Consider the following 25,195-nt stretch of genomic DNA (forward strand, 5'->3'; position numbering starts at 1 on the left):
GTGATAACCTACGCATCGCGGAAGTTGAAACCGCACGAGGCACGATACCCTATGCACGATTTGGAGCTGGGGGCGGTGGTGTTCGCCCTCAATATATGGAGACATTACCTTTATGGGGTCCGTTGTACCATTTACACGGATCACGAGAGCTTGAGACACATCATGGATCAGCCGAGAGGTCTGATTTAAGTGTGTGTGCTTTGGTGAGTGTGTGAAGCTTGATTTGAAGATTTTGGAAGAAGAAGGCTTAAAGGAAGAGGAGGTTGGAGCAAGTAAGGTGGGGAAATAAGCACTATTCTCAGTTGTGATCTTCCAGAGGTATCCTAAATCACCATCTCTTCTGTGAGGTTTCCTTTTTATGAAGTTCTAGGGTTTTCTATGGACCTTAAGGGTTGATAAGTTGAACAATGAGTTGGATCTGAAGTTATAACTTCAGATTTGAACCCTCTCTAAGCTCTAGCAACATAAAGTCGCAGAATTGATCTTGTATGAGGTCCCTCTTGGGCATAAAGCCCCATTAAGAGCTTAGATTTGGCATTTAGAGCCTTAAAAGCAATGCATGTACGTAAAGTTTATGACTTTACGTGATAAGTATGCCATAGAAGCCTAGATCTATGAATTTGAGCCACTGCATGGCTTAGAAAAAGTCTGTATGGAAAAAGGACCGAACGGACTCGGCGAGTCACAAGGATGACTCGGCGAGCTGATGAAGAAAGACGTGAACTCGACGAGTTGAATGAACAACTCTGCGGGTCTGATGAAGACCGTCATGAAACTTGGCGAGTTGATGAACAACTCGGCGAGTCGGATGAATTTCCCCAAAGTTAAGCACACGTGTGTCCCCGTCGAGTTTCATTTAGGAAACCCGACAAGTGGCTTTAGAATTCAGTCGAGAAACGATGGGAACTCGATGACTCACTCGATGAACAACTCCGCGAGTCCGATGAAGATCGTAATGAAACTTGGCGAGTCGGATGAATTTCCCCAAAGTTATGCACACGTGTGTCCCCGTCGAGTTTCATTTAGGAAACCCGACGAGTGGCTTTAGAATTCAGTCGAGAAACGATGTAAACCCGACGACTGTTGACTTGGACCTAGGTTGACCCTTTAAATTTTGAGGACAGTTCTAGAAGGATCAGAAACTTACGTATACAATTCGTGATAAATATAGGTGGTGGAGTTCGTGACAGTGACCCGAGGGTTGGAGCTTATTTTTGTGAGTTGACGTTGCAAGGTGAGTTATCCTCACTATACTAAGGGGTCTAAGGCACCAAGGCCGGCCCATTGGATTCATATCCTAGTAGTTATTGATATGTTGAGTTGAGTTAGTAATGTGTGCCAGTGATATGCTAGTCGGGTAGATCTGTAGGATTGCTTGTGATACTGATTGATTACCTGTATGTGCATTTATCTGTTACATGTTGACATGTTATGTGGGGTGGGTTGAGGTTGTACTACTCTGTGCGATAGCCAACAAACCCGAGAGTATTCCAGATATGAGCTGAGGGCCCGGTAGGCATTCCAGACTCATACTGAGGACTCGAGAGCATTCCAGATACGATCTGAGAGCCCGATAGGCATTCCAGACTCATACTGAGGGCTCGATGGCATTCAAGATACGAGCTGAGGGCCCGGTAGGCATTCCAGACTCCTACTGAGGGCCCAGGGGTAGTCCAGCTTGTAAAGTTGTGGACACAATGCATGCTGTTCTGTTTTTATTGATATAGTATGCTAATGCTGATATTGCTATATGAACTGTATGTGTATCGGTATTTTGGGGTATCTCACTAAGCTTTCGGGCTTACAGTTTCAGTTTATTGTTTCAGGTACCTTAGGGGATCGTGGCAAGGCCAAGGTGTGATCGTACAGCTCCTCCTATTATGTCATGTTTCTGGGAAAAGACTCTGATAATCAATGTTTTGAAAACAAAGTTGTAATATATTGATGAACTTGACATGTTTTTAAAAGTTTAAATTTGTTTGAAATTTTGGATGTTACACTTATGTTTGATAATTGATTTTTATTCCTCTAATAACCAAGCGTCTGCTGTTCTTCTTCTCTGATTATCAATCTGATTCTCAGTTACTCTATTAGGATTACGTTTGATTTGTTATATTTGTAATAGTTTTCAGACCTCCAATATATGAACATCTGACTCTGACTATCAGTCTATCAGGTTATCTATTAGGGTTAAAATTTGATGTGTTATTTGTATAACAGTTTTCAGACCAAAAAATTAAGCGTAGATTGTAATGGAACATTTGTTAACTGTTAAGTTTTTTTTTCTTTTTTTCTTTTATAAATTATGATGTGGCTATGATTTTTGTGGATGCTCTAGTAGTCTAGTTTGAACTTTAAATTTGTAGTACATTACTATTGAATTAGGTTTGGAACAATTTTTGTTGTAAGGTGGAACGAATTTGAGTTTTCTCAAGGTTAAGGCTCTTAAGAACTAAGTGTGATCACATTAAATATAGTAAAGGCCAAAGGGCCCCAAATTTTTGGTTCGCTTAGAGCCCCAATCTGGTTGAGTCGCCCCTGCTATCACGTCATCAATTTGAGTTCTTTCGGGAAAAGCTTCATATTGGTCTGTCTGTCACTGTTTACCTTGAAACGGGATATTAGACAATAATAGTGTGGTACTTAGTTGTATATTTGTTTGTTGTTCAAGTTTGTAAAATGTAACTTTTATAATTTATATATTCTCAGCCTCTCCACCACGATTTGGTGCGAAGAGGTTTCAATTCTCTATTGGTTAACGACAAATATATAAGTATTGTGGTGATCCATAAAAAAATTTGCTGGATCAGCAACATATTTTAGTAAGTTTAAACTGTATGAATTTGTCGGTAAATTTGACAGTTTTATTTTAAATAATTTAGACAATTTTTGACGGAGTATAATAATTCAAAAAATCCGTATACATAAAGTAAGAAAATTTCCAATTTTTTAAATTTATATACATTAAATGAAATTTTGTTATTATTATAATTATTAATGTTAATTAATAATAATATTTATTATTATTATTAAGATTTTCTAACATACGCCTAAATGCACATATAAAAAACATTAATCATGGCAAATATTATCATAATAAATATGAAATGCATTAATTATAGAGAATATTTGTCATAAAAAAATATGAAATAAATTAATTAAAGAAATATTTCATATAGTATTTTACATTTAAGACAAAACTTCAAAAATGGTCCCTGTGGTTTTCAAAAATATTATGTTTAGTCCCTAAGTTCAAAAAACTTCACAGATGGTCCCTGTGGTTTCAAAACTTTTAACAAATGGTCATTTGCGCTAACTCCGTTAGATTTTGACCGTTAAGTGAAGGGTATTTCCCTCATTTCACAAAATAGGGACCATTTATGAAGTTTTTTGTTATTAAAAAAAATATAATTATTTAATAAAGGGTCTCACCCTTACTCTCTCTCTCTCTCTCTCTCTCTCACTCTCACTCTCTCAAAAGAATCCATCTTAAACTGGATCTTCACTTCGTCGATGACCTCAAATGCAAAAGGGAGATGGTGTGTCTTCTTCGTCTGATCGGGGAAGAACACGAATGGAAGCAATCAAAAATCGAGGGTACTAGTGAGGTTCAAGAAGTTCACAAGGTAGGACTGAGAAAGGGACCTCGGTCTTCATCTTCATCTTCATTAGATCAAGAAGGCATCAGGCGATCGAAGTCAGTCAAAATGGTGGTCATGTGGCTGGCGATCGTGAGAAAGGGGGGAGGGGGCGTCAGCTGTACAGGTCTGCTCTGGCGGTTTCGTTCTTTCATTTTGCCTTATCGCCGCCCGTAACCCGATAGAAGGGAGACAACAGCAGCATCTATCGGTCAACGGAATAAGGGGGTATTCGAGGCTGCTTTTGATCGTCTAAGGGAGAGCTGCCAGTGCTTTTCTCATGATAGTTTCTCAGTAGTTTAAGTCTTGCTAGGAGGCTGTTTTGGGTGCCGATGGTACTTGAAAATACAAAAAGCAGGTGGTGGGTGTTGAATTAATGAAGCAAGGGTGGAGATGGGGCTGGAACAATCGATAATCGAAGATGGAGAGGCCGACATCAACTTATCCATCTTTCCTGAGCTGTGGCTTCAAGGAGAGAGAGAGAGAGAGAGAGAGAGAGAGGGTGGGACCCTTATTAAATAATTATATTTTTTTTAAATAACAAAAAACTTCATAAATGGTCCCTCTTTTGTGAAATAACGGAAATATCCTTCACTTAACGACCAAAAGCTAACGGAGTTAGCGAAAATGACCATTTGTTAAAAGTTTTGAAACCAGAGGGACCATCTATGAGGTTTTTTGAACTTAAAGACTAAACTTTATATTTTTGAAAACCACAAGGACCATTTTTGAAGTTTTGTCTATATTTAATTATTGTATCATTTCACATATTTAATGGTTTTTATAAGTGCCATCATGACATATTTTATAAAATCCATTTAATATATATATATATATATATATATATATATATATATATATATATATATATATATATATATATATATATATATATATATATATATAAAATGTCCTAAGTTAGCAACAATAAACTTGCCATCATTTTCACATATGTGGTCCATATCTTTGGCTCTTTTTGTATATTATCCTTATGTTTTTAGGGATTTTCATTTTACTCCTCCTAATTCTTTTTTTTTTATTTTTTTTTATTTTTCATTTTCTACCCTGTGTTCTCATTCGTCTTTTTTTTTTTTTTTTCTTATAATCTGTCATTGGACCGTCCCGTTTTACATGTGGATGGTATCGTTTTGGACGTGTGTCCCGTTTTGGACATCTTTTTTGCTCCGATACTTTCATCAGTTATTCTAATTCAATCGGGATTAGTCCACCTCCTGAACTACCTCCTAAACTACTACTTTAATCCTCATCTCCACCGCTTTAATTGACTGAAGCTTAGCGCCCGAAAAAAAACCTTTCTGTTCACTAGCATGGAACCATTGACGCGATGCTTCGCAGGGTCTCGCTTCCTTTCCATTGCCTTATCTACCTTGCTCAAGTGCACTTAATGGCTGACAGGTAAGATTTAAGGACTTTGCTTTGGCTGACAATTGCCAAGTTTTATTCTTAAAATTTTTGATGTTTGAATTCCTTCATCTCTGTTTGATTTTGATTCTTCTTTGCACAGTCAAGTTCCACAGCGAATGGAAGTTATCGGCTTTCTTCCGGTTGACCGGACCCAAAGTCGAAATGAAATAAATTGAAGACGGACATTGGCTGTTCAGGTGCGTTTTCCACCATCTCTTCTCTCCCTCTTTCTGAAATTCCAAGCCAAAGAAGATAAAAGTTCAATTGATTTCGATCAGAAGGAAACTCTATGAACCACTGCACAAGTCATTTTTCTCTAAACCACTAGAACGACTTTCTTATTGTTGAACTTTTAGGTTAATTTTTTGACTTTTAGGAAAGAAATATCATTTCACATGTCTCAAATTGGAAATTGTCTGTGTTACTTTGTAGGCTATATCTTTTTCCGACGACATGGGATAGCTTTTTGGTATATCGATTTTCCTTACAGGTTTCATCGGAGATAGGAGGCGAGATATATTCACGTTCGTTCAAGTTAAAGAGTATAAGTTCTTAAAACACAAACCTTTCTTCAGTTGGTTCGTATTTTTTTTACTTAGATTTCAAAGAATTCGATGAAGATACTTACTTTTGTATCATTTATCAGTTCCCTACATCTTTATATATGTTTTCCACCATCTGGAGCTAGAATTTTTCTTCTGTTGGTTTTAGCATGCAAGGTGTTTGTTGATATGCCTCAAAGGGATGATAATCATACTTCAAATCTTTTTAGTTTATCGTTGATCCTTGAATTTTAGTTTATCGTTGATCCTTTTCAACCATCTTTTGGTATGTTGTTGCAGGTATTGGCTTACATCAACTTCTAGCTTTTGATATCGGAGAAATTTCCCTAAACTTTGTTGTGAAACAAGTATCCCTGCTACAACTAATATTCTTTTATGTTGTAATAAGTTCTTTTTGTTTGTTAGTATGTGGATATCTGCTCCATTAATGCACCTAATGTGTGATTAACTCTAACTTATGTGAATAACAATGAGAAGAATCTCCTTAAAATATAAATGATTCACAAGTGCTTCTCCACCATAGAAAATGGTTTTGCTTTTCAAATGTATATGATATGTATTGTTGTGATTGGAAATAGTCATCACACTAAGCTATAATATCTTCTTACAAGAATAAAATATGTTGAAACAGGAAATGTAAGCACATTATTCTCTATCCATCTATCAACATTCCTATTTACTTGAAAGAAACTGAAAGCGTAATCAACACAAGGTTCCTTTTGCTTCTTCTTCAAAGTGATTCATAACATGGTTTTTTTGGTGAGCAATGCAGGCTTAATTTTTAATGTGTATTCAATTATATGTACCAAATCAATTCATCTTTTATATACTGGATTCACTCATTGTCCCACTTCATCCATACTAGACTTGGTTAGGAAAAAAAAATAGCTCCTTATTATGGTTCATGATTACCTGGTAATTAACAATTGTTTATCTACTCGCCTACACGTTAAAAATGAAAAGTAGTGACCATTTTTATAATTTGCTCTACAAACGATCAATACCTCATAATATTTAACATTAGTTTTTCTTATCATAAAATTTCTTCAACTAATTTTTAGGCAGCTAAGTTTTTAGGCCATGTTGGCATCTTTTAAAAATATAAAAGGAATAAAAAACTTAATTGTTCCTTTTTTTCTAATTTAAGTTTCTAAATATAACAAAAACATTTACAAACGTTTACCAAATCTGACTTTTGATTTATGTCAATTGGAAAATGAGAAACGAGACAGGAGAGATAGAAAAAGTGGTAGGTTGGATTTTCAGAAATGATGTAGAGATTTGCACTATGTGCAATTTATCTCTGAATAAGATCTCAAAATTGAGAAACAAATACCGGTAAAAAAAAGGTACCATTTTCATTTGAGATCTCAATTCCAGCCATATTAAAAACAAATATTTATAAAAAATGGTCGATTGCAATTTTTATTCAACTTCTGTTCCATGTTTTTTTTACCAATTGATATGCAATTTTTTTCATCAAGATCTGTCACTGTTGGTTTTTTATACAATTTTTTCATCGAGATCTATTATGACTTCTCTATTTTTTGCATCTTCATTATTATATGAGTTCACAGTTCCAGTTTTGAGGTTGCCTGTATTTTCAGTGATACACTGATCAATACAAGACAACTTTAGAAATGATGAAATCCATCATATATGGGTTTTGGTGGTTTTTTGACGGAATTGACTGAATTCAATTCCGTCAATTGGGCAACCAAATAGATCATGAAATGGAATCTCACATTTGAGTATCATTGGATTCCACCAGAATCCGTGAATAAAACAGTATCCTTAGACCATATTTGTTGTGTATCCCAGGAGAATCCAACGGAATTGGAGTCTAGGATTCCATTCCATTGTGTTTTTGTTTACTAGATTTATCTAGATTTTTGTTGATACACACGTGCTTTAGCTCATGGATTCCAACATAATTCAATGTAATTGGAATCCAAGATTCTATTGCATTACATGTTTGGTTGCCAAAAGGTATACAATTCAATTTTAACACGATTGAGGAGGGAATATCACATTTTCCATGTGACTACCATCGGGAAGAAGTAATTTATTTTTGTTAAAACAATTTGATGTACATACAGGTGCTTCTTCAGACCGATCTTCTTGCTCTCCTGTAAGAGGAAGGTACCTTCTCAATATGATGATTTTGTACTATGAATCTCTTTAATATGAAGTAATTATCAAGCTCTTATTAACTATATAAGTAATAGGAGTATTCAAAAACAATACTCAAGATCGATCACGTTCCATATTGGCCGTCTTAATTGGGCTGTTTTGTTTGCCCCATTATAATTGACTGCTTTATGGAGTGGGATTTGTAGGCGATTTGAAGTTGATATATCACTAACCGACTTTATACATATCAGTGGGTAAACGAGGGCACAAAAGAATGTCAAGTGGTGTTGCTTTGCTATTAGTCCCCCCCATGCTTTCAGTCATATCAACAGGTTCGTTTAGTGGTTTTTTGAGCACAAACTGTTGTATCAAACGAGCTAGCGTTAAACCCAAAACCTGAAGGGCAAATAAAACACCAGGGCACATTCTTCTACCACTACCAAAAGAAAGCAATTCGTAATGGTTTCCCTTGACATCAATATCCTTGTGACTGGTCAAGAATCTCTCAGGCTTGAATTCGGTGGGATCTGACCATATATTTGGGTCATGTTGCAACTTCCAAAGATTTACCACCAGACGAGTTCCTTTTCGAACGTTGTAGCCACCCACAATGAAGTCCTCCACTGACTCATGAGGAATAAATAGCGGTCCAGCTGGGTATAAGCGCAAAGTCTCTTTGATGATGGCATTGAGGTAGACTAAGTTCTTCAGGTCTGACTCCTCCACCAGTCTGTCCCTTCCAACATGCTCATCGATTTCATTTTGGGCAGTTTCTAACACTTTTGGGTTGTTGAGCAACAATGCTAAAGCCCACGTTAATGTCACAGATGTCGTGTCAACGCCTGCTAGTAGGATTTGCTAGACTTGTCGCTTTAATAATTCTATCTGCCACATTGTTTTCCAACTCTTTTCCAACTCCATTTGTCAAAAGGGACCATCTGCCACATTGTTTTCCCAACTTCTCGGGAAAACATGTCTCCCGCCTCTCCTACAGGATTAAATGTGATATCCCTATCATATTGCATGCCTATTGGTTTCCCCTGGTTCTGCAAGATTGCTTTTTCAAGCTTTATATTTTTTGCTTTTCCTCGAACTTTCCTTCGGGCAAGTCCCTCAACTACAAATGTAATTAAAAATTATTAGAAACGACATTTAATTTATGATAATTGAACAAAAATAGTAAATAAAAATTCATGATAAGACTTACCGTCCTGCTCGTGTTGGCCAGGACCTCTACCACCTGTAAAAGGTGGGTCCTCAGCTCCGCCTCCCTCATGTCCACGACCCATGACAGCAACCATGGTAAACATAAACAACAGCCACACTCTCATCATTTCCTGAAAAATTATAAGATATACAAATACAATTTTTATTATAGATACACATTACATAGAAATAAACATTTAGATAGGAATAAACATTTAGATAGGAATAAACATTTCTATTTAAACTAGAAATCCAAATAAAGTTCATATTACAAACACATATTACAAATACACATTACATAAGAACTATTCTAATCAGAATCTTCCTCATATCCTTCAGGGTCTATGAAACCTGTCACCATTTTTTTGCAACCATTCATTTCTCCGAATGTTTAGAATTCTCAAGTCCTCTCGTGCATTTGATGTGTCTTTGCTTTTATCGTTCATTAGGAGAATACCTAACAAACTCTCGTCCACATTTTTCTGGACATGCATGACATCTATGTTGTGTTTCAACTGTAGAGAAGACCAATACTCGAGTTCGAAGAAAATGCTTCGTTTCGACCAGTTCAACTCATAATCTTGCCGCTTTGGCTCCCCGCCTCCATGCTCAGGATGTTTACCCGGTTTACGAGTTAGTAGACCACCTAGTTGCTCTTGTATGTCATCATTACTAAAGTGTCTCGGAGCGGGTCTTGTCTCTTCCATCCCGTTAAAGTCCAACCTCTTTCTTAACGGATCATTAGCATCCAGGAAACGACGATGACCGATATATACAACTTTGTTTGTTTCACGGTATGAAGGATTGTCTTCATTGCAAGTAGCACATGCTCTATACCCTTGCCCACTCCAACCTGATAAACTACTACGAGCTGGCCAATCGTTTATTGTCCACAACAACATAGCTCTCATCGTGAAGAATGTGTTTGTCGCTGCATCTTTAATACGTACGCCTGAGTTCCACAAATGTTTAAGCTCTTCCACCAACGGTCTAAGGAAAACATCCATATCCTTACCTGGAGCTTTCGGTCCTGGAATCAACAAAGTCAACATGAATGATGACTCTTTCATACAAAGCCAGGGTGGCAGATTGTATGTGGTGAGTATGACCGGCCATGTGCTATGTGGATTACACATGTTTCCAAATGGATTGAAACCGTCAACTGAAAGATCTAGGCGTACGTTACGGGGTTGGCAGATTGTATGTGGTGAGTATGACCGGCCATGTGCTATGTGGATTACACATGTTTCCAAATGGATTGAAACCGTCAACTGAAAGATCTAGGCGTACGTTACGGGGTTCACTCGAGAAGTCGGGGTATTTTTTTATCAAAATCTTGCCAATGTTCCCCATCAACAGGATGAATCATCACACCATCTTCTGAACGTCTGGTACTATGCCAAATCATATTTTTGGCAGTGTGCCTCGAACAATATAAACGTCGTAGTCTAGGGGCCACAGGAAAGTACCGTAACACCTTATGAGGTACTTTCTTACCCTTGGTGTTTTTATCGATCCATCGGCTCTCTTTACAAACGGGACAAACTTGCAATAAATCATGTTCTTTCCAAAAGAGACAACAATCGTTTTTGCACACATGTATCGAATCATACCCCAGGCCAATAGACTTTAGTTTCTTTTTGGCTAGATAATGTGAAAGGGGAACCTTGTTGCCTTTGGGAAATGCTAATTGCAAGAGCTCAAGGAGTAGATCAAATGAACTATCAGTCCATTTGTTGTTCACCTTGATATGCATTAACTTTGCTAGAAACTCAAGGGAAGAAAAGATGCAACCAGTATACAATTGAGTTTCCATTTCTTCCAACAACTGTGCAAAATCATCATCCACACCGCTACCCCTTGTATTCGAGGTTCCTTCATCGAGGTTGGTATCATTTTCTCTCGACTCCCACATCACATCGTCGATTAAATCGGCCATTTCGTTACTTGGCAAGACGACTGGAGGAATAAAAGATTCACCATGATAGATCCAAATTTTGTACGCCTTACTGAAACCATTTATAAATATATGGCGTTCAACTGCAGTCGGGTACTTGAAGTAACGGTTATCACATTTTTCACACGCACATCTGATTTTACCATTACTATCAAGGTGCGACTTGGACTTCTCAATAAAAGCTTTGAGTCCTGCTTGGAACTCGGGATGGTTTCGATAAGGATTAGTAGTCCAACTTTTATCAATAGACATGATGTTGCTGAAACATAATTTTGGGTTTAGAGTTTAGTATACAGAATTAGCATTGTTTTTTTTTTCCAATCCACATTTTTTTTACATCTAAAATATCACAAAAATTAAGTAATAAAGAAATGAAAAAAATAAATTAAAAATTTTTATTTATGCATTTTTTTAATTAATTTTAATTAAAATTACTTGTAAGTTTTTAAACAATTTTATAATAGACATTATGTTGTTGTGTTGTTCTTTTTTACCGTCGAGATTAAAATATATATAAGTTTTTAAACAATTTTATAATTTTTTTTGTGTTTTTTTTCCAATTATAACAATAATTTATTTATTTATTTATTTTTTTCAATTATAAGAAAACCACATAATTTTACATAATACATAAGAACATGAAATTCACATACTTTTACATACATATTATGTTGTTGTGTTGTTTTTTTTACCGTCGAGATTAAAAAATATATAGAAGGTTTTAAACAATTTTATAATTTTTTTTTGTGTTTTTTTCCAATTATAAGTTAACTATATAACTTATTGGTTAATTAATTTGGAGTTAGCTTGGGTAAAAACTAGAAGCTTTCTAGTTTTTGTATATAAGTTTTTAAACAATTTTATAGTTTTTTTTTGTTTTTTTTTCAAATTATAAAAATAATATATTTTTATTTTTCTTTTCAATTATAGCATCCTACTTATAAGAAAACCACATAATTTTACATAATCCATAAGAACATGAAATTCATATACTTTTACATACATATTATGTTGTTGTGTTGTTTTTTTACCATCGAGATTAATATATATATATATATATATATATATATATATATATATATATAAGTTTTTAAACAATTTTATAATTTTTTTGTGTTTTTTTCCAATTATAAGTTAACTATATACCTTATTGGTTAATTAGTTTGGAGTTAGCTTGGGTAAAAACTAGAAGCTTTCTAGTTTTTGTATATAAGTTTTTAAACAATTTTATATTTTTTTTTGTGTTTTTTTTTTCAAATTATAAAAATAATGTATTTTTATTTTTTTTTCAATTATAGCATCTTACTTATAAGAAAACCACATAATTTTACATAAAATATAAGAACATGAAATTCACATACTTTTACATACATATTATGTTGTTGTGTTGTTTTTTTACCGTCGAGATTAAAATATATATAAGTTTTTAAACAATTTTATAATTTTTTTTGTGTTTTTTTCCAATTATAAGTTAACTATATAACTTATTGGTTAATTAGTTTGGAGTTTGCTTGGGTAAAAACTAGAAGCTTTCTAGTTTTTGTATATAAGTTTTTAAACAATTTTGTAGTTTTTTTTGTGTTTTTTTTTTCAAATTATAAAAATAATGTATTTTTATTTTTTTTTCAATTATAGCATCCTACTTATAAGAAAACCACATAATTTACATAATACATAAGAACATGAAATTCACATACTTTTACATACATATTATATTGTTGTGTTGTTTTTTTTACCGTCGAAATTAAAATATATATAAGTTTTTAAACAGTTTTATAATTTTTTTTTGTGTTTTTTTTTCCAATTATAAGTTAACTATATAACTTATTGGTTAATTAGTTTGGAGTTAGCTTGGGTAAAAACTAGAAGCTTTCTAGTTTTTGTATATAAGTTTTTAAACAATTTTATAGTTTTTTTTGTGTTTTTTTTTTCAAATTATAAAAATAATGTATTTTCACATATGACAATTTTCATACTTTTACATACATATACCACATATACACCAAATACAAATACACATAAAATAATATCCTACTTAAACCAAATACACATAATTTCACATATATACATAATAACATTCTATATATACCAAATACAAAAGTTTCACAATCATATATCACATTTACAACAAACATACATACATTCACATACACACAATAACATTCTACTTATAACAAATACATATAATTTCTACCAAATACTAATATACCACATATACATCAAACACACATACATTGGAATATATATACCAAATTCACATATATTCAAACAAATACAGAATATACAATCTAATTTTCACATATGACAATTTTCACATAATTTCACATATAAATACAACTTGAAGCTATACAACTAATTGCAATTCAATAACCACAAACAAAAAATTGACTAACTTGCTTTTAATCCAAAACAACACCACCAAAAACAAGAATATGAACAATTTATTATCATTCAATCACTACATAAAGCTACAAATCGAAATTCATACAAAATAAAAATGAAATCATCAAAAAAAAACTTACCTTTCTTCAAGAAATTGAGGTAGAAATTGATCCCAAAGCTTTAACCACACCTAGAGACACTTGCTTGGAACAATGTTGGGAGAAATTTACTTGGAAGAAGCAGATTGAAGAGGAAATCGGCGAGATAGTGAAGGAAATTGGAAGCAAACAGAAAGGAAAATGAAGAAGGGAGGTTATCTGCGTGCGTTTTTTTTATCTGCGACAGGCAATAGCGGCGACACCAGGGGCTTTACCGGCGACAATGAGTAATAGCGGCGACAAACTGGAGGGAAGGGTACCGCGTCATTTTTAGCGGACTATTAGCAGCGACTTTTTTTTAACCTTTAGCGGCGACATCTGAGTCGCCGATATTAGGTTAGACAGGATAAGGCACCCCACCCGTTGGATTGGATATCTCATCGAACGGTTGAGATGCAATAAAGGGGGAAAGTGCGGATTCGGGTGACAACCCTTTAGCGGCGACACTCTTACCGGCGGCAAGGGGCTTTACCGACGACTTTAGATAAAGCCGTCGGTAAAGCCTCTTGTCGTCGGTAATAGTGTCGCCGTTAAAGAGTATATTTCTTGTAGTGATTAGAGCGATTTGTCGTCTCTATAGGTGTTTAAAGAACGCACCAATCCCTTATTTTTCCCGCTTAACATGTTGAGACGAAAAATAGTCCATGTATCTAAAAAGTCAATAAAAATGGTCAACTCTATAGTGACGATATGTCGTCCCTATAGAAAGCCTATAGTGACGACTTATGTCGTCCCTATAGAACTCATCTCTATAGGTGTTTATTCTTATAGTGATTCAACTTTTCCATTAAACTCTCCAGCATACTCTAATCATCCATTCTTTTAATCTAATTGAAAAATACTTTTCGTAACACTATCATATGAAAATGATCCGTACAGAACACATATATAAACTTAATTGTGACAATGAAAACATTATCATATGGAATGTGATCGGTACACAACACATATATAAACGAGATGAGTAGAATGCAGCCACATGACTTCATTACATAATAATTATCAAGCTTTTATTAATTACTTTATAAATAATAGGAGTACTCAAAAACCGATCATTCATGTTCGACAGTGGCTGTCATAATTGGGTTATTTTGCTTGCCCCCATCATAATTGATTGCTTTATGGAGAATGATTGATGGAATGGGATTTGTATGCGATCTGAAGTTGATATATCACTAACCGACTTTATACATATCAGTGGGTAAACGAGGGCCCAAAAGAACGTCAAGTGGTGTTGCCTTGCCATTAGTCGTCCCCATGCTTTCAGTCATATCAACAGGTTCGTCTGATGGTTTTTTGAGCACAAACTGTTGTATCAAACGAGCTAGCGTTAAACCCAAAACCTGAAGGGCAAATAAAACACCAGGGCACATTCTTCTACCACTACCAAAAGGAAGCAATTCATAATGGTTTCCCTTGACATCGATATCCTTGTGACTTGTCAAGAATCTCTCAGGCTTGAATTCGGTGGGATCTGACCATATATTTGGGTCACGTTGCAACTTCCAAAGATTTACCAGAAGACGAGTTCCTTTTGGAATGTTGTAGCCACCCACAATGCAGTCCTCCACTGACTCGTGAGGAACAGATAGCGGTCCAGCTGGGTATAAGCGCAAAGTCTCTTTGATGATGGCATTGAGGTAGACTAAGTTCTTCAGGTCTGACTCCTCCACCAGTCTGTCCCTTCCAACATGCTCATCAATTTCATCTTGGGCAGTTTCTAATGCTTTTGGGTTGTTGAGCAACAATGCTAAAGCCCACGTTAATGTCACAGATGTCGTCTCAACGCCTGCTACTAGGACTAGCTGTGAACAGGAATTTACACCAATTAAACACTCGTGGATTAGGTTATATAGTTACAAGGCTGAAGAAATATTTAATGTAATCATGAAACACTGAGATGAAAAGGTTGAGTTTACTAGACTTGTCGCTTTGATAATTGTATCATGGTCAAAACCCGGGAATTCCTGTTTAGAAGCACCTCGAAGAATGGAAATTAGCACATGCATAAAGTCTTGGTTTGCTTCATGTTGCTGTATAGACTTACTCTCCTGTTTGTGCTCCTTTAACCATCGGTCAAAGATATTGTCCAAATCCTTCCCAATATTCTTCATCAATTTTTTGTATCCGCCTACATCCAACCAGTTGAGATAAGGTATAAAATCAGCAACCAAAAATGCCCCAAATAACTCAATGTATTTCCCTGCCACAGCCTGAAATCGAACCCCTTCTTCATCGTTTGGCAAAAACCTCTTTCCTGAAACAATCCTAACCATAATGTTTAAAAGCAAGTGCCCAAACCATTGACTCATCTCCACCTTTACCATCTGTGACTCTGAACTTTCACTAAGTTTGTTCTTTACCCAACTATCATATAAATCTTTAATTGATGCTCTAACTTCTGAAGCTCGAATATGTCCAAGCATCTCAACTCTTCGTTGAGAAAGAACCTCCAACACAAGCATCTTACGCATTTTTCGCCAATAGTCCCCATATGGAGCACGGCCAAGCACCGCATAATTATAGGCCATGATTTTCGATGCCTCCATTTTCGGTCGACTTGCAAAAGCCTTGTCATTGGTAGTAAAGCATTCCTTAGCAATCGCTGCATCACTCACCACCAAAGCTTGATGAACACCAAGCTTGATGGCGAAAACAGGGCCATGTTTGTCTGCCATGTCACCTAAAACCTTGTGAGGTAGCTCAGGTCCACCTAAAAGGTGTAAGTGTCCTATTATCGGCCATGCCCCTTTTGCTTGTGGTGGCTTCAGGTTCTTCCCTGTGTTTTCCTTCTTTCTGTGGAGGATAGGTTGTAGTAAACGGTGTACAAGAATAGAGACAAAGATTGTTGCAACAATAGTTGACACTAAGAGGTAGAACTCCATGGCCGAGTGAGCAAATTGAATGCGTGGTTGTATTTATTTGCAAACCTAAAAAGCTAAGATATTGTGTTTGTAACCTTGTGGTGGTCCTTTAAAGATCAATCGTGGTCAACCTTTAACAATAAAGTGGATCCAATTGATTTATATCTACATCTACATCAATTTGTTGGACATATTTAACCTTGAGGGTAATTAAGTTAGTAAAAGTTAAAACAGAAGACAGAAGAAAAGCTTTATTCTTTTTAATCATTTACCGTTAGGCTCTTTTTAGCTTCATGTGTGTAGGTTAAGCTCGTACCCATGTATATAAACTCCATGTTTTTCTATTTCCAAGTAATGAAATGAATCTATCAAACATTTCATCATCTACAATTCTAAAAGCAAATAGTATCAGAGCGTCTTCCGATTCTCATACTCTGATTGTTTCCCCAATTTCAATCATCTATTCCTTTTTTTTTTTTGTTCTTTCTATCCTCGATTTTAATCTATCGAGTTCATCTTCCATTCGGTTGATCAAAATTAATCAAATGACATAAATTATACAACTTATACATATATTTTGTTAATTTTTCATAAATATAACTACCACACAAGCCCCTGTTGACAGAATTTTACAAACATTCCGTAAGAGACAGATTGGTTAGAGAGAAGTATAAAAGTACCGTTGTGATCCGATTTTTTTTTATTTATTTATTTATTTTTTTTGCAGGATTATCAATTTTAAATCTGTACTAGTTTGTGGGTATATTTGATAGTTTTTCTTTTAAATAATTTAGACGATTATCGACCGAGTATCATAGTTCAAAAAATCCATTGATAATGCGTAAAGTTTGCTCATTTTCAAACTTTTTTAGATTTAATAGATTAAATGAAATTTCCTATTTTTATAATTATGAATGTTAATAATAATATTCATTATTATCTTCTATCCTAATAAATGAGTTCCTAATTGACATGTGGCAATTGTTAAGCCCTCTCTCCCAACGAATTTTCCCGCTCAAAGTTTGTATGTGAAGTTCCGAAAATGCCCTTTCTGCCTCTTAAAACCCCATCCGCCTTCATTCTTCCTATGACGTTGGAAACAATTCAGAATTTCAAACTTCTATGCAACAAATCAGCTCCCAAAAAATCTCAAGCCTTCATCCATTCCTAGAAATCAATAATCACCAAGATATTTCTGATCTTGATTACCAAGATCGGAACCAATTTCATGGAAATCCAATATTTCCACCTCCTTAATCTGTTTGTGCAGCATTTCTCATATTTAATTAACTTTCATTGTCCAAGTATTCATTCTTTTTTTTTTTTTTTTTTTTTTTTTTTTTTTTTTTTTTTCTTGGTTATTGAAATCGAATGCTTAAAGTGGGTTTTTGTAGGTTCGAAATTTTGGAACCATAATACCCTGTATGTTCTCACGTATGCTCCTTGAGGATCAAATAGGTAAAACTAATCGTATTTGAAACTGTAAGGTTGAAGCTTCTTGGGTTGCAGCCCATGGATAATGGACCGGGTTTTGGGTTCAGGTATAAAACCCAATGTGTCCGGCTGTAAACATCCTCTGCTCACTATTCATTCTTCCAGCTGTAAACTCACCCGAAAACTCTCTCAATTACTATTCATTGATCCATCTCATTTGTGTTTGAAACTCGAAATTGATTGTTTAATCTTGTAGGTATGCATATTCCGACTATCGAAATGCCATTTTAATAGTAAAACGACCTTGAATCGAAGGATTAATCGAAGAAGTTGAAACTGTTGGCGTTTACGGTTCTTGAGCTGTTTACGGCCATTGAAGGGCTCACAGTCATACACCCGTTTACGCCCGTACACCCGTTTACGGCCGTAGACTCCCTATCTCACCGTAAACTCGATTTTTCGACATTAAATACTGTTTTAAACACTTAATCTCCATTAAAGCCTAATTAAAATTTTACATGAGTAAAACCTTCAATGACTAAATAAATTATTTTATCACATGGCTTCGTTAAGTGCAGATCAAAGTGGATGGACTCAAGTTTGCTGATAGTCACATTTGGCAATCCTTTTGGTTGACCCTCCAGAAGCTCATGGTGAATTCAATTCCATGATCCATGGTTTGAAGAAATGCTACTGCTCTACTGCTCTGACTCTAAATCCAGTGATCTAGCAAAGCCTAATTAAAGAGTTTTGGAAGACTGCAGTAGTGAAAAAGCGGAATGGTGGCTTAATGTCTGTTGAAGCTACTATTAAAGGAAGCAAGGTCGTTACAACAGAGTAGATAATCCGGGAGGTTTTGAGAATTGAAGACCAACCAAGTTTCCTGACCAATATTGAAATGGATCAAGCTCAAGAACTTCTCGGTAAAATGGGATATGAAGGAGATGTCCTCCAACCCTCAAGAAGTTATTACCACCATACTGGAGGTTTCTAGCTTATGTCTTTGTGAGCTGCATCTCGGGAAGGAGATCTGGAGCGGCTGAAATCTCTCTACTGAACACAGGTGCAATCATCGCTCTTGCTGCAAGACTGGATTTCAAATTCTCCAAGTTCATCTTGAACGAACTTATCAGGAATATTAAAGGAAAGAGAAAAGATAAATTTCTCATGTACCCGAGGTTCCTTCAACTGCTCATCAACAACCAATTCCTGGAGATTGAAAAGGAAGGAGAAACTTTAGACATGTAATCCCTTGGGTCACACACAATTAATTTAATTAAACAGAACTGTCATGGTATATTTATGTTCTAACGAAAATACCCTTTTGTGAAGTTTGGGGCATTTTTTGAATTGAATGATGCATCTGAGTCCAGTGATTCCTCCGTTCACTTGGAATCTGAAGACGATGTCATTACCGTCTCAGAGCATGAAGAAGCAAATGTTCCTCCTGTTGCAATTGAAGTAGAGGAACATGTCACCATGATCAATGTGGTGGTACATAGTGACTTTAACAAGAGTCAAGATACGGGTGGTGATGGTGATGATGAGGGTTTCAGTGATGATGACTCAATTTTTGGTGGTAACCTGGCTAGACATGATGATGTGCAAATGAATTTGACTTTGTGGATGACTATTTCCCACAAATGAGGACCTTGACTCCTTCTTTGATGGTGTCTATGAAATTGCTCAACCGTCAACAGAGACACGAAAAGTGGATAATGTTCAAGAAGCTACGCCTCCTACCATTGAACAGATGGCCAATATTCCAATTGATACGGATGCAGCATCAAGGAATCATCCCCTTACTGTTGATGTTTCAACTTCTACTCCATCTGTGAGTGATCCGCTTATGACACATACTTCCTGGCCTCCATTGAATAAAAGAAGACATGATCCGAGGTCAGGGGTACTAATTTAGGAACAGACCTCACCGATTCAGCCGACAATCAGAACACAAAACTCTACACCAATCATTCAGACTCAAGAAGGACCTAGCAAGGTATTTGAAACTGGGAGTACTTCATTTCCTGGAGGTTCCTTCCTCCCAAGGACTGATCATGACATTGCTTCTAAGAGATATGCATAGGTATTGGCAGCACAAGAAGCAATAGGCCTTCCTCCTCGCAGAAAAGGCATATCAGTTGAGGAACGTAGATCTGGGGGAGTTGAGCCTTCCAACACAGAGCTCATGGTTGAGATTGGTGTATTGAAACAGACGATCATTAAAAAAAATGTTTTGTTAGGTAATCTTAACATTCATCTTTCAGATGTTGAAGCTGACAACATGGCCAAGTCAAAGAAAATAACTGATCACCAAACTCACCTTGGAGCTTTGACTGCATGCTACTATGACTTGAAGAATAAAATTTATGAAGAGCTTGGTTACAAATTCAAGTCATCTGTCGTTCAACCAGTAGCAACTGAAGGTCCTTCCAACGTCCCTGTCCAGCCTTCTCAAAATGACAACCTTGTGGATCCTCCACCTCCCAGAATCACACAAATTGTCGATCGATTCGAAAGTGAACCTCTAAATGCTAACACTCGAATTACTATCAAGCATGCTAAGAGAAAAGCTACTGCTGAGAAGAAACAAGGATGGCTGTTTATGAAGAACTATGATGAGAATCAAAGTGGAGACCAGCATCAACTCTTAGAAATCGTTCTGAATTAAGATGTGGGGATATCATGCTGCATTAAAACTGTGGTTGGTGAAGAGGAACTTTGGCGCTCCTTGATACTACAAGAGTACACACGACTTTTGTTCTTGGACAAAAGTTGATCTTATAGAACCCTCAAATGCTCCATTCTACAATCCCTCCAAGGACCCTCAGGCTTTCAATTTCAAATTCTTTTTAGAGCGAAAGGTCAAAGAAAAATTTCAAATTCGTTTGACCCCAAAACAAACGAGCCAATGAAGATAGTGTTGTGGCCTGCTACTAAACAGCTAAAAAAAATTCCAATTCCTCAACACTTTCAAGATGGATATTTGGATCGGATGGAATTCTAGGCTTTGATGAGATCTCGGCCACTGCAACAATCAAGTTTTTAGATGGTGACACTGTCCTTCGACTTGTTGCAGCTAAGGATCTTATGAGGTTCATGGAGAGAGATATTCACACCTTAGCAAATCATCAAATAATTTGTAAATCAGACATCTTGGAGGTAGCTGCTAAAGAGTACACATGAATGCTTGCAAAGATCATTTCAAATAGGCTTTGGATGGGGGCTATTGAAAGATCGGAGATGAGGCTGCTAGAGAAACCATGATAAAAAATGACCGAGCTTATGTTAGCCACAAACCACGGGGGAGATTAATTGGTCATAGATTTGTGGTTTGGGCTAGGTAATCATCTATATAAGTCGTATAGGGTCTTGATCTTGTAATGTGTGTTTGTGTCTATTTATGGTTGAGTTGGTATTCAGGCCGTGAACTACTTTACAACCTTAAACTTGTTTATGGCCATTCAATTCCTATAAATAGTATGTGTCAGAGTCTATAAGAAGTGACATATCCGTAGAGTTTACGGTCAGTGTGTGTGTTCTTCAAGGTGTACCAGACATTTTGTGAATGAACGTGTGCATTGCTTGATTATCTTCTTCTTCTACTCATTCTCGTTATTGGTTGTTTTGATCACTAGTTTGATTCTCTCAATCGGGACCATACAATTGGTATCAGAGCAAATATGGTGTCGAAACAAACTTTAGTGGTGTTTACGGTTAAAGGATCTTCAATTTCTTCATTGTTTAAGGCTTGGTTCTACATCAAATCGTGCTTTCACAGCTAAGGGAATCAAAATTTGCTGCAAAAACATTGTTGTTTTCATCATTTCTAGGAGTTTACGGTTAGAGGTATTGAAGGGAGTACGGTCGTAAACTCCATACACAACCATAATCACTTGATCTTCAATAGCCGTAAACTAGCTAATCTTCAAAAGCCGTAAATAGTTAATCTTCAATGATCAGAAACGATTAATTGATTGTAAACCACTTAACTGTAATCCAGTTTACGGCCGTAAACAGTTTACGACCGCAAAATCTTCTATTGCCTTAATCTTTAATTTTCTTTTACATTTCCATTAATCAAGAAAATTAAAAAAAAACAAAAAATAAAAAAAATGGATTCACAAAACTCAACAATTCTTCATGAACTGGATTCCATAATGGGAACAACCACACGTATTCCTCGTATGCTATCTGTCGAAGGTTTCCTAGAATGGAAGTATCGGATGGAAAAATATATCAAGATGAAAGATTTCAAAATTTGGAGATGCATCTTAAAAGGGCCTGTCAGAATTACAACAACACTTGAGAATGGAACAATTGTGGCTAGTGAGCTACCTCCTCAACTATTATTTGCTGATTTGGATCAAATTCATCCCGAAGATGTTGAAGAGATGGACATTACGTGGAAAATTGCAAATGTGCCTTGTGGCTGCAGTATCAATCCACCAATCCACACAATTGCTAACCATGTTGTTTTAGATCACAGCAACAAACTGATATGGTGATTCAACCATGTTGGTTTGACTAGAATTTCCTCCACCATAATTACCATATTGTTTCCATTGTTCCCTCCAATGTTTCTTCCATTATTTCCTCCATTGTTTCCTCTTTGACCCCTCCTGAATCTGCAATCTTTGGCCTTGTGTCCAATTTTGCCACAAACATAGGATGGACCAGAATTCTTCTTGTAACATCCAGAAAATTCAGAAGTATTGTTCATGGGCTAAAGTGTAAATAAAGGAGGGGAGTCGACGAGTAGGTATTCCGACTCACCGAGTCGGAGCGGGATTTGGCCGTGGGATAAGTGACCAACTCTCCGAGTCAGTAGTTGGGACTCGACGAGTTGATACTGAAAGGAGAAAACCCTAATCCCGGGGGTTGTGCCCTATATAAAGAACATATCATCCCTTCTTCAGCCTCCTTACCACCCTTGAGAGCCTGAAAACACTAGAAATCGAGTGGAACTCCATTGATAGTGAAATCGGAGCTTTGGGAAAGGAAATATTGAAAAGGGAACTTGAAGACTATGGGATTACAGCAAGTGAGTGGTATAGATTCGAGGCATAAATGAGGTCCATCTCGAGTTTGGTGTAAGATCTGAGGTTGCTACCTCAGATCTAGGCTTGTTATGACCTAAGGAGCTATAAAGTCTCTATTCAAGAGATGTAGGTGAAGTTCTTTTGTCCCAAACCTTAGCCCAAGAGTGTATTATGCTTAGATCTCTTTGGATTCACGTAAAGTTTGCCACTTTACATGATGGATGGGTTGTAGGGGAGTGGATCTATGGTTTGGAGCCTCTGCATGGCTTGGAAAGCGACTGTATGGATTAAGAACTAGAGGTACTCGGCGAGTCACATGGGTGAACTTGGCGAGTTGGATGAAGATAGATAGGAACTCGACGAGTTGGAAGAACAACTCAACGAGTATATTGAATGTTGCCTTGGACTCGGCAAGTCTGTTCTTGGACACGGCGAGTCTGGTCGTGGAGTCCTAACCTTTTTGGTTGAGCTGTGAATCGGTGAGTCGATGGACGACTCGGTTAGTTGAGCGAGAAAGGACTCGGAGTTTGTTGGACTCGGCGAGTCTTGGGGCGACTCAGTGAGTTGAGTCATGGACTGGGAGTTCTGAGTATAGGGACTCGATGAGTCAGTGGGTTGACTCGGCAAGTAGAGCCAGTCTGGAAGGTTGACTTTGACCAAGAGTTGACCAGTTGACCTTCGGGGGTATTTTGGTAAATATTGGTACTTATTGAGCTCAATCTTTTGGTATTAATCAGTGGTGGAGTTCGTGTCGGAGGTTGGAGCAGCGTGATCTTATCTTTTCAGTCATTAGTGGCGTGGTGAGTTATCCTCACTATATCAACAGGGTCTACGGCACCAAGGCCGACCCTTTATCGGATTGTAATCCGGGTATCGTTGTTATGTTATTGCTTTCCTATGTTTATATCCTGGTGGTTAGGATGGTATACGTTAGAGACCTGGTTAAGGTCGGTATCCTGGTATATAGGATGATGCTATGCTAGTGACCGGTTAGGTTGGTATCCTGGTTAGGATGATGTTATGTTTGTGATTTGCCAGATCGGTTTGATTGGATGTGAATTGTTATACAATTGTATGTTTATGTGCACATGGTTGTTGGACTGGGGTTAGGTTGAGGAGGGTCCTGCTTTGTGCTGTAGGCCAACATACCCAGGGCGGACCGGTTATCCCGAAGGCCCAGCGAGCGACCCGGATAGGCTGTAGGCCCCAAGAGGGCGGACCAGACGTGCCGAGGCTTAGGGAATAGACCAGGACGACTGAAGGCCCGGTGCAGGCGGACCAGTCATACTATAGACTCAGAGAGTAGACCAGGTGGATTGAAGGCCCGGTGCGGGCGAACCAATCACACTGTAGACTCGATGTATATGGCTGGATTCGGAGGTTGGACCAGATAGACTGAAGGCTCGGTACGGCGGAATAGTCACATAATAGACCCGAAGTGCATGGCTGTTTTGTGTTCTGTTATGATATGGCATGTTATGTGTATGTATATGTGGTTGGTATTTTGGGGGTATCTCACTAAGCTTTCGGGCTTACAGTTGTGGTTTAAATGTTTCAGGTACTTCAGGAGACCGTGGCAAGGCAAAGGCGTGATCGTACCGCTCCTCATGTTTACGTCTTATGATATGGTTCTGGGAAGACTCTGATAATAATTGTACTGAATACCTTTTTGTAATAACTTAACGAAATAGGGTTGTTTTGAAAAGTTTAAATTGGTTGGAATTTTGTAGGGCGTTACACTTCTTGAAATTCTTCTTGTTAGGGGCATGATTTTTGCCATCTTTGGAGGAGTTTTTGGAGCCTTGCTTCCCTTTCTTATTGTGTTTTGCCCTTGAAGTACTTGCTTCTCCAACAAAGTTTGTACTTGGTTCCAAGGAGTTTGCATCTGCCTTCTCATTCAATCTGTTATCTTCTTCCACACAAATTCTCAACACAAGTTGCTCAAAACTCATGTCATCAATTAAGTACTTAAGATATAGATTGAAATTCTTCCAAGAACGAGGAAGTTTTTCAATGATTGAACCAACAAGGAAGTTAGAGTTTATACCCATACCTTCAACTTCAAGATCATGTACGATGAATTGAATTTCCTCCACTTGTTTGAGGACAGATTTGGTATCCACCATCTTGAAATTCATGAACTTTCCAATCACGAATTTCTTGGAACATGCCACTTCTGTTTTGTATTTCTTTTCCAGTGATTCCCATATCTCTCTTGCAGTAGGAATCATAGAGTAGATATCATAAAGGGAGTCATCCAAGGCATTCAGAATATAACTTCTGCAATTATATTCATTTGTGCTCCAAGTTTCCATATGTCACACCCCCAAACCAGAACGGCGGAAACGTTCAGGGGCAGAGGACGTCATATTCAGTATCATAACAGTTCATAG

At 36.8% G+C, this 25,195-nt stretch overlaps 1 protein-coding gene and 1 long non-coding RNA gene across 4 annotated transcripts; one reads left to right on the forward strand and one right to left on the reverse strand.

The window, feature by feature from the left end:
- The first annotated feature begins 4,751 nt into the window (after nucleotides 1-4,751).
- Nucleotides 4,752-6,122, forward strand: LOC145096820 (uncharacterized). Of its 3 annotated transcripts, none has more exons than XR_013704087.1 (4): nucleotides 4,752-5,054; nucleotides 5,164-5,260; nucleotides 5,496-5,641; nucleotides 5,710-6,122. It is a non-coding gene; the product is annotated as an uncharacterized LOC145096820 (long non-coding RNA). The 3 variants fall into 3 exon arrangements; XR_013704088.1 differs by having other exon boundaries at nucleotides 5,496-5,605; XR_013704086.1 differs by having other exon boundaries at nucleotides 4,757-5,054; nucleotides 5,496-6,122.
- Nucleotides 6,123-14,383: 8,261 nt separating this feature from the next.
- On the reverse strand, nucleotides 14,384-16,375 carry LOC145096821 (cytochrome P450 CYP82D47-like). Its single transcript, XM_079034185.1, has 2 exons — nucleotides 15,382-16,375; nucleotides 14,384-15,267 (listed from the first exon to the last, which is right to left on the reverse strand). Exons 1-2 carry the CDS (start codon nucleotides 16,345-16,347, stop codon nucleotides 14,638-14,640), a joined length of 1,596 nt encoding a protein of 531 aa, XP_078890311.1. The 5' UTR covers nucleotides 16,348-16,375; the 3' UTR covers nucleotides 14,384-14,637.
- Nucleotides 16,376-25,195: the final 8,820 nt, after the last annotated feature.

Source organism: Lactuca serriola, chromosome 4 (assembly GCF_051521515.1).
Source record: "Lactuca serriola cultivar US96UC23 chromosome 4, Lser_US96UC23_V15, whole genome shotgun sequence".
NCBI lineage: Eukaryota > Viridiplantae > Streptophyta > Magnoliopsida > Asterales > Asteraceae > Lactuca > Lactuca serriola.

What these genes read in the sequence shown, in the direction of transcription:
- LOC145096821 (XM_079034185.1), bottom strand. Translation starts at nt 16,347, where the DNA reads ATGGAGTTCTACCTCTTAGTGTCAACTATTGTTGCAACAATCTTTGTC. An exon ending in TTATCAAAGCGACAAGTCTA is followed by an intron (nt 15,268 to 15,381) that starts GTAAACTCAACC and finishes TCCTGTTCACAG; the next exon opens with CTAGTCCTAGTAGCAGGCGT.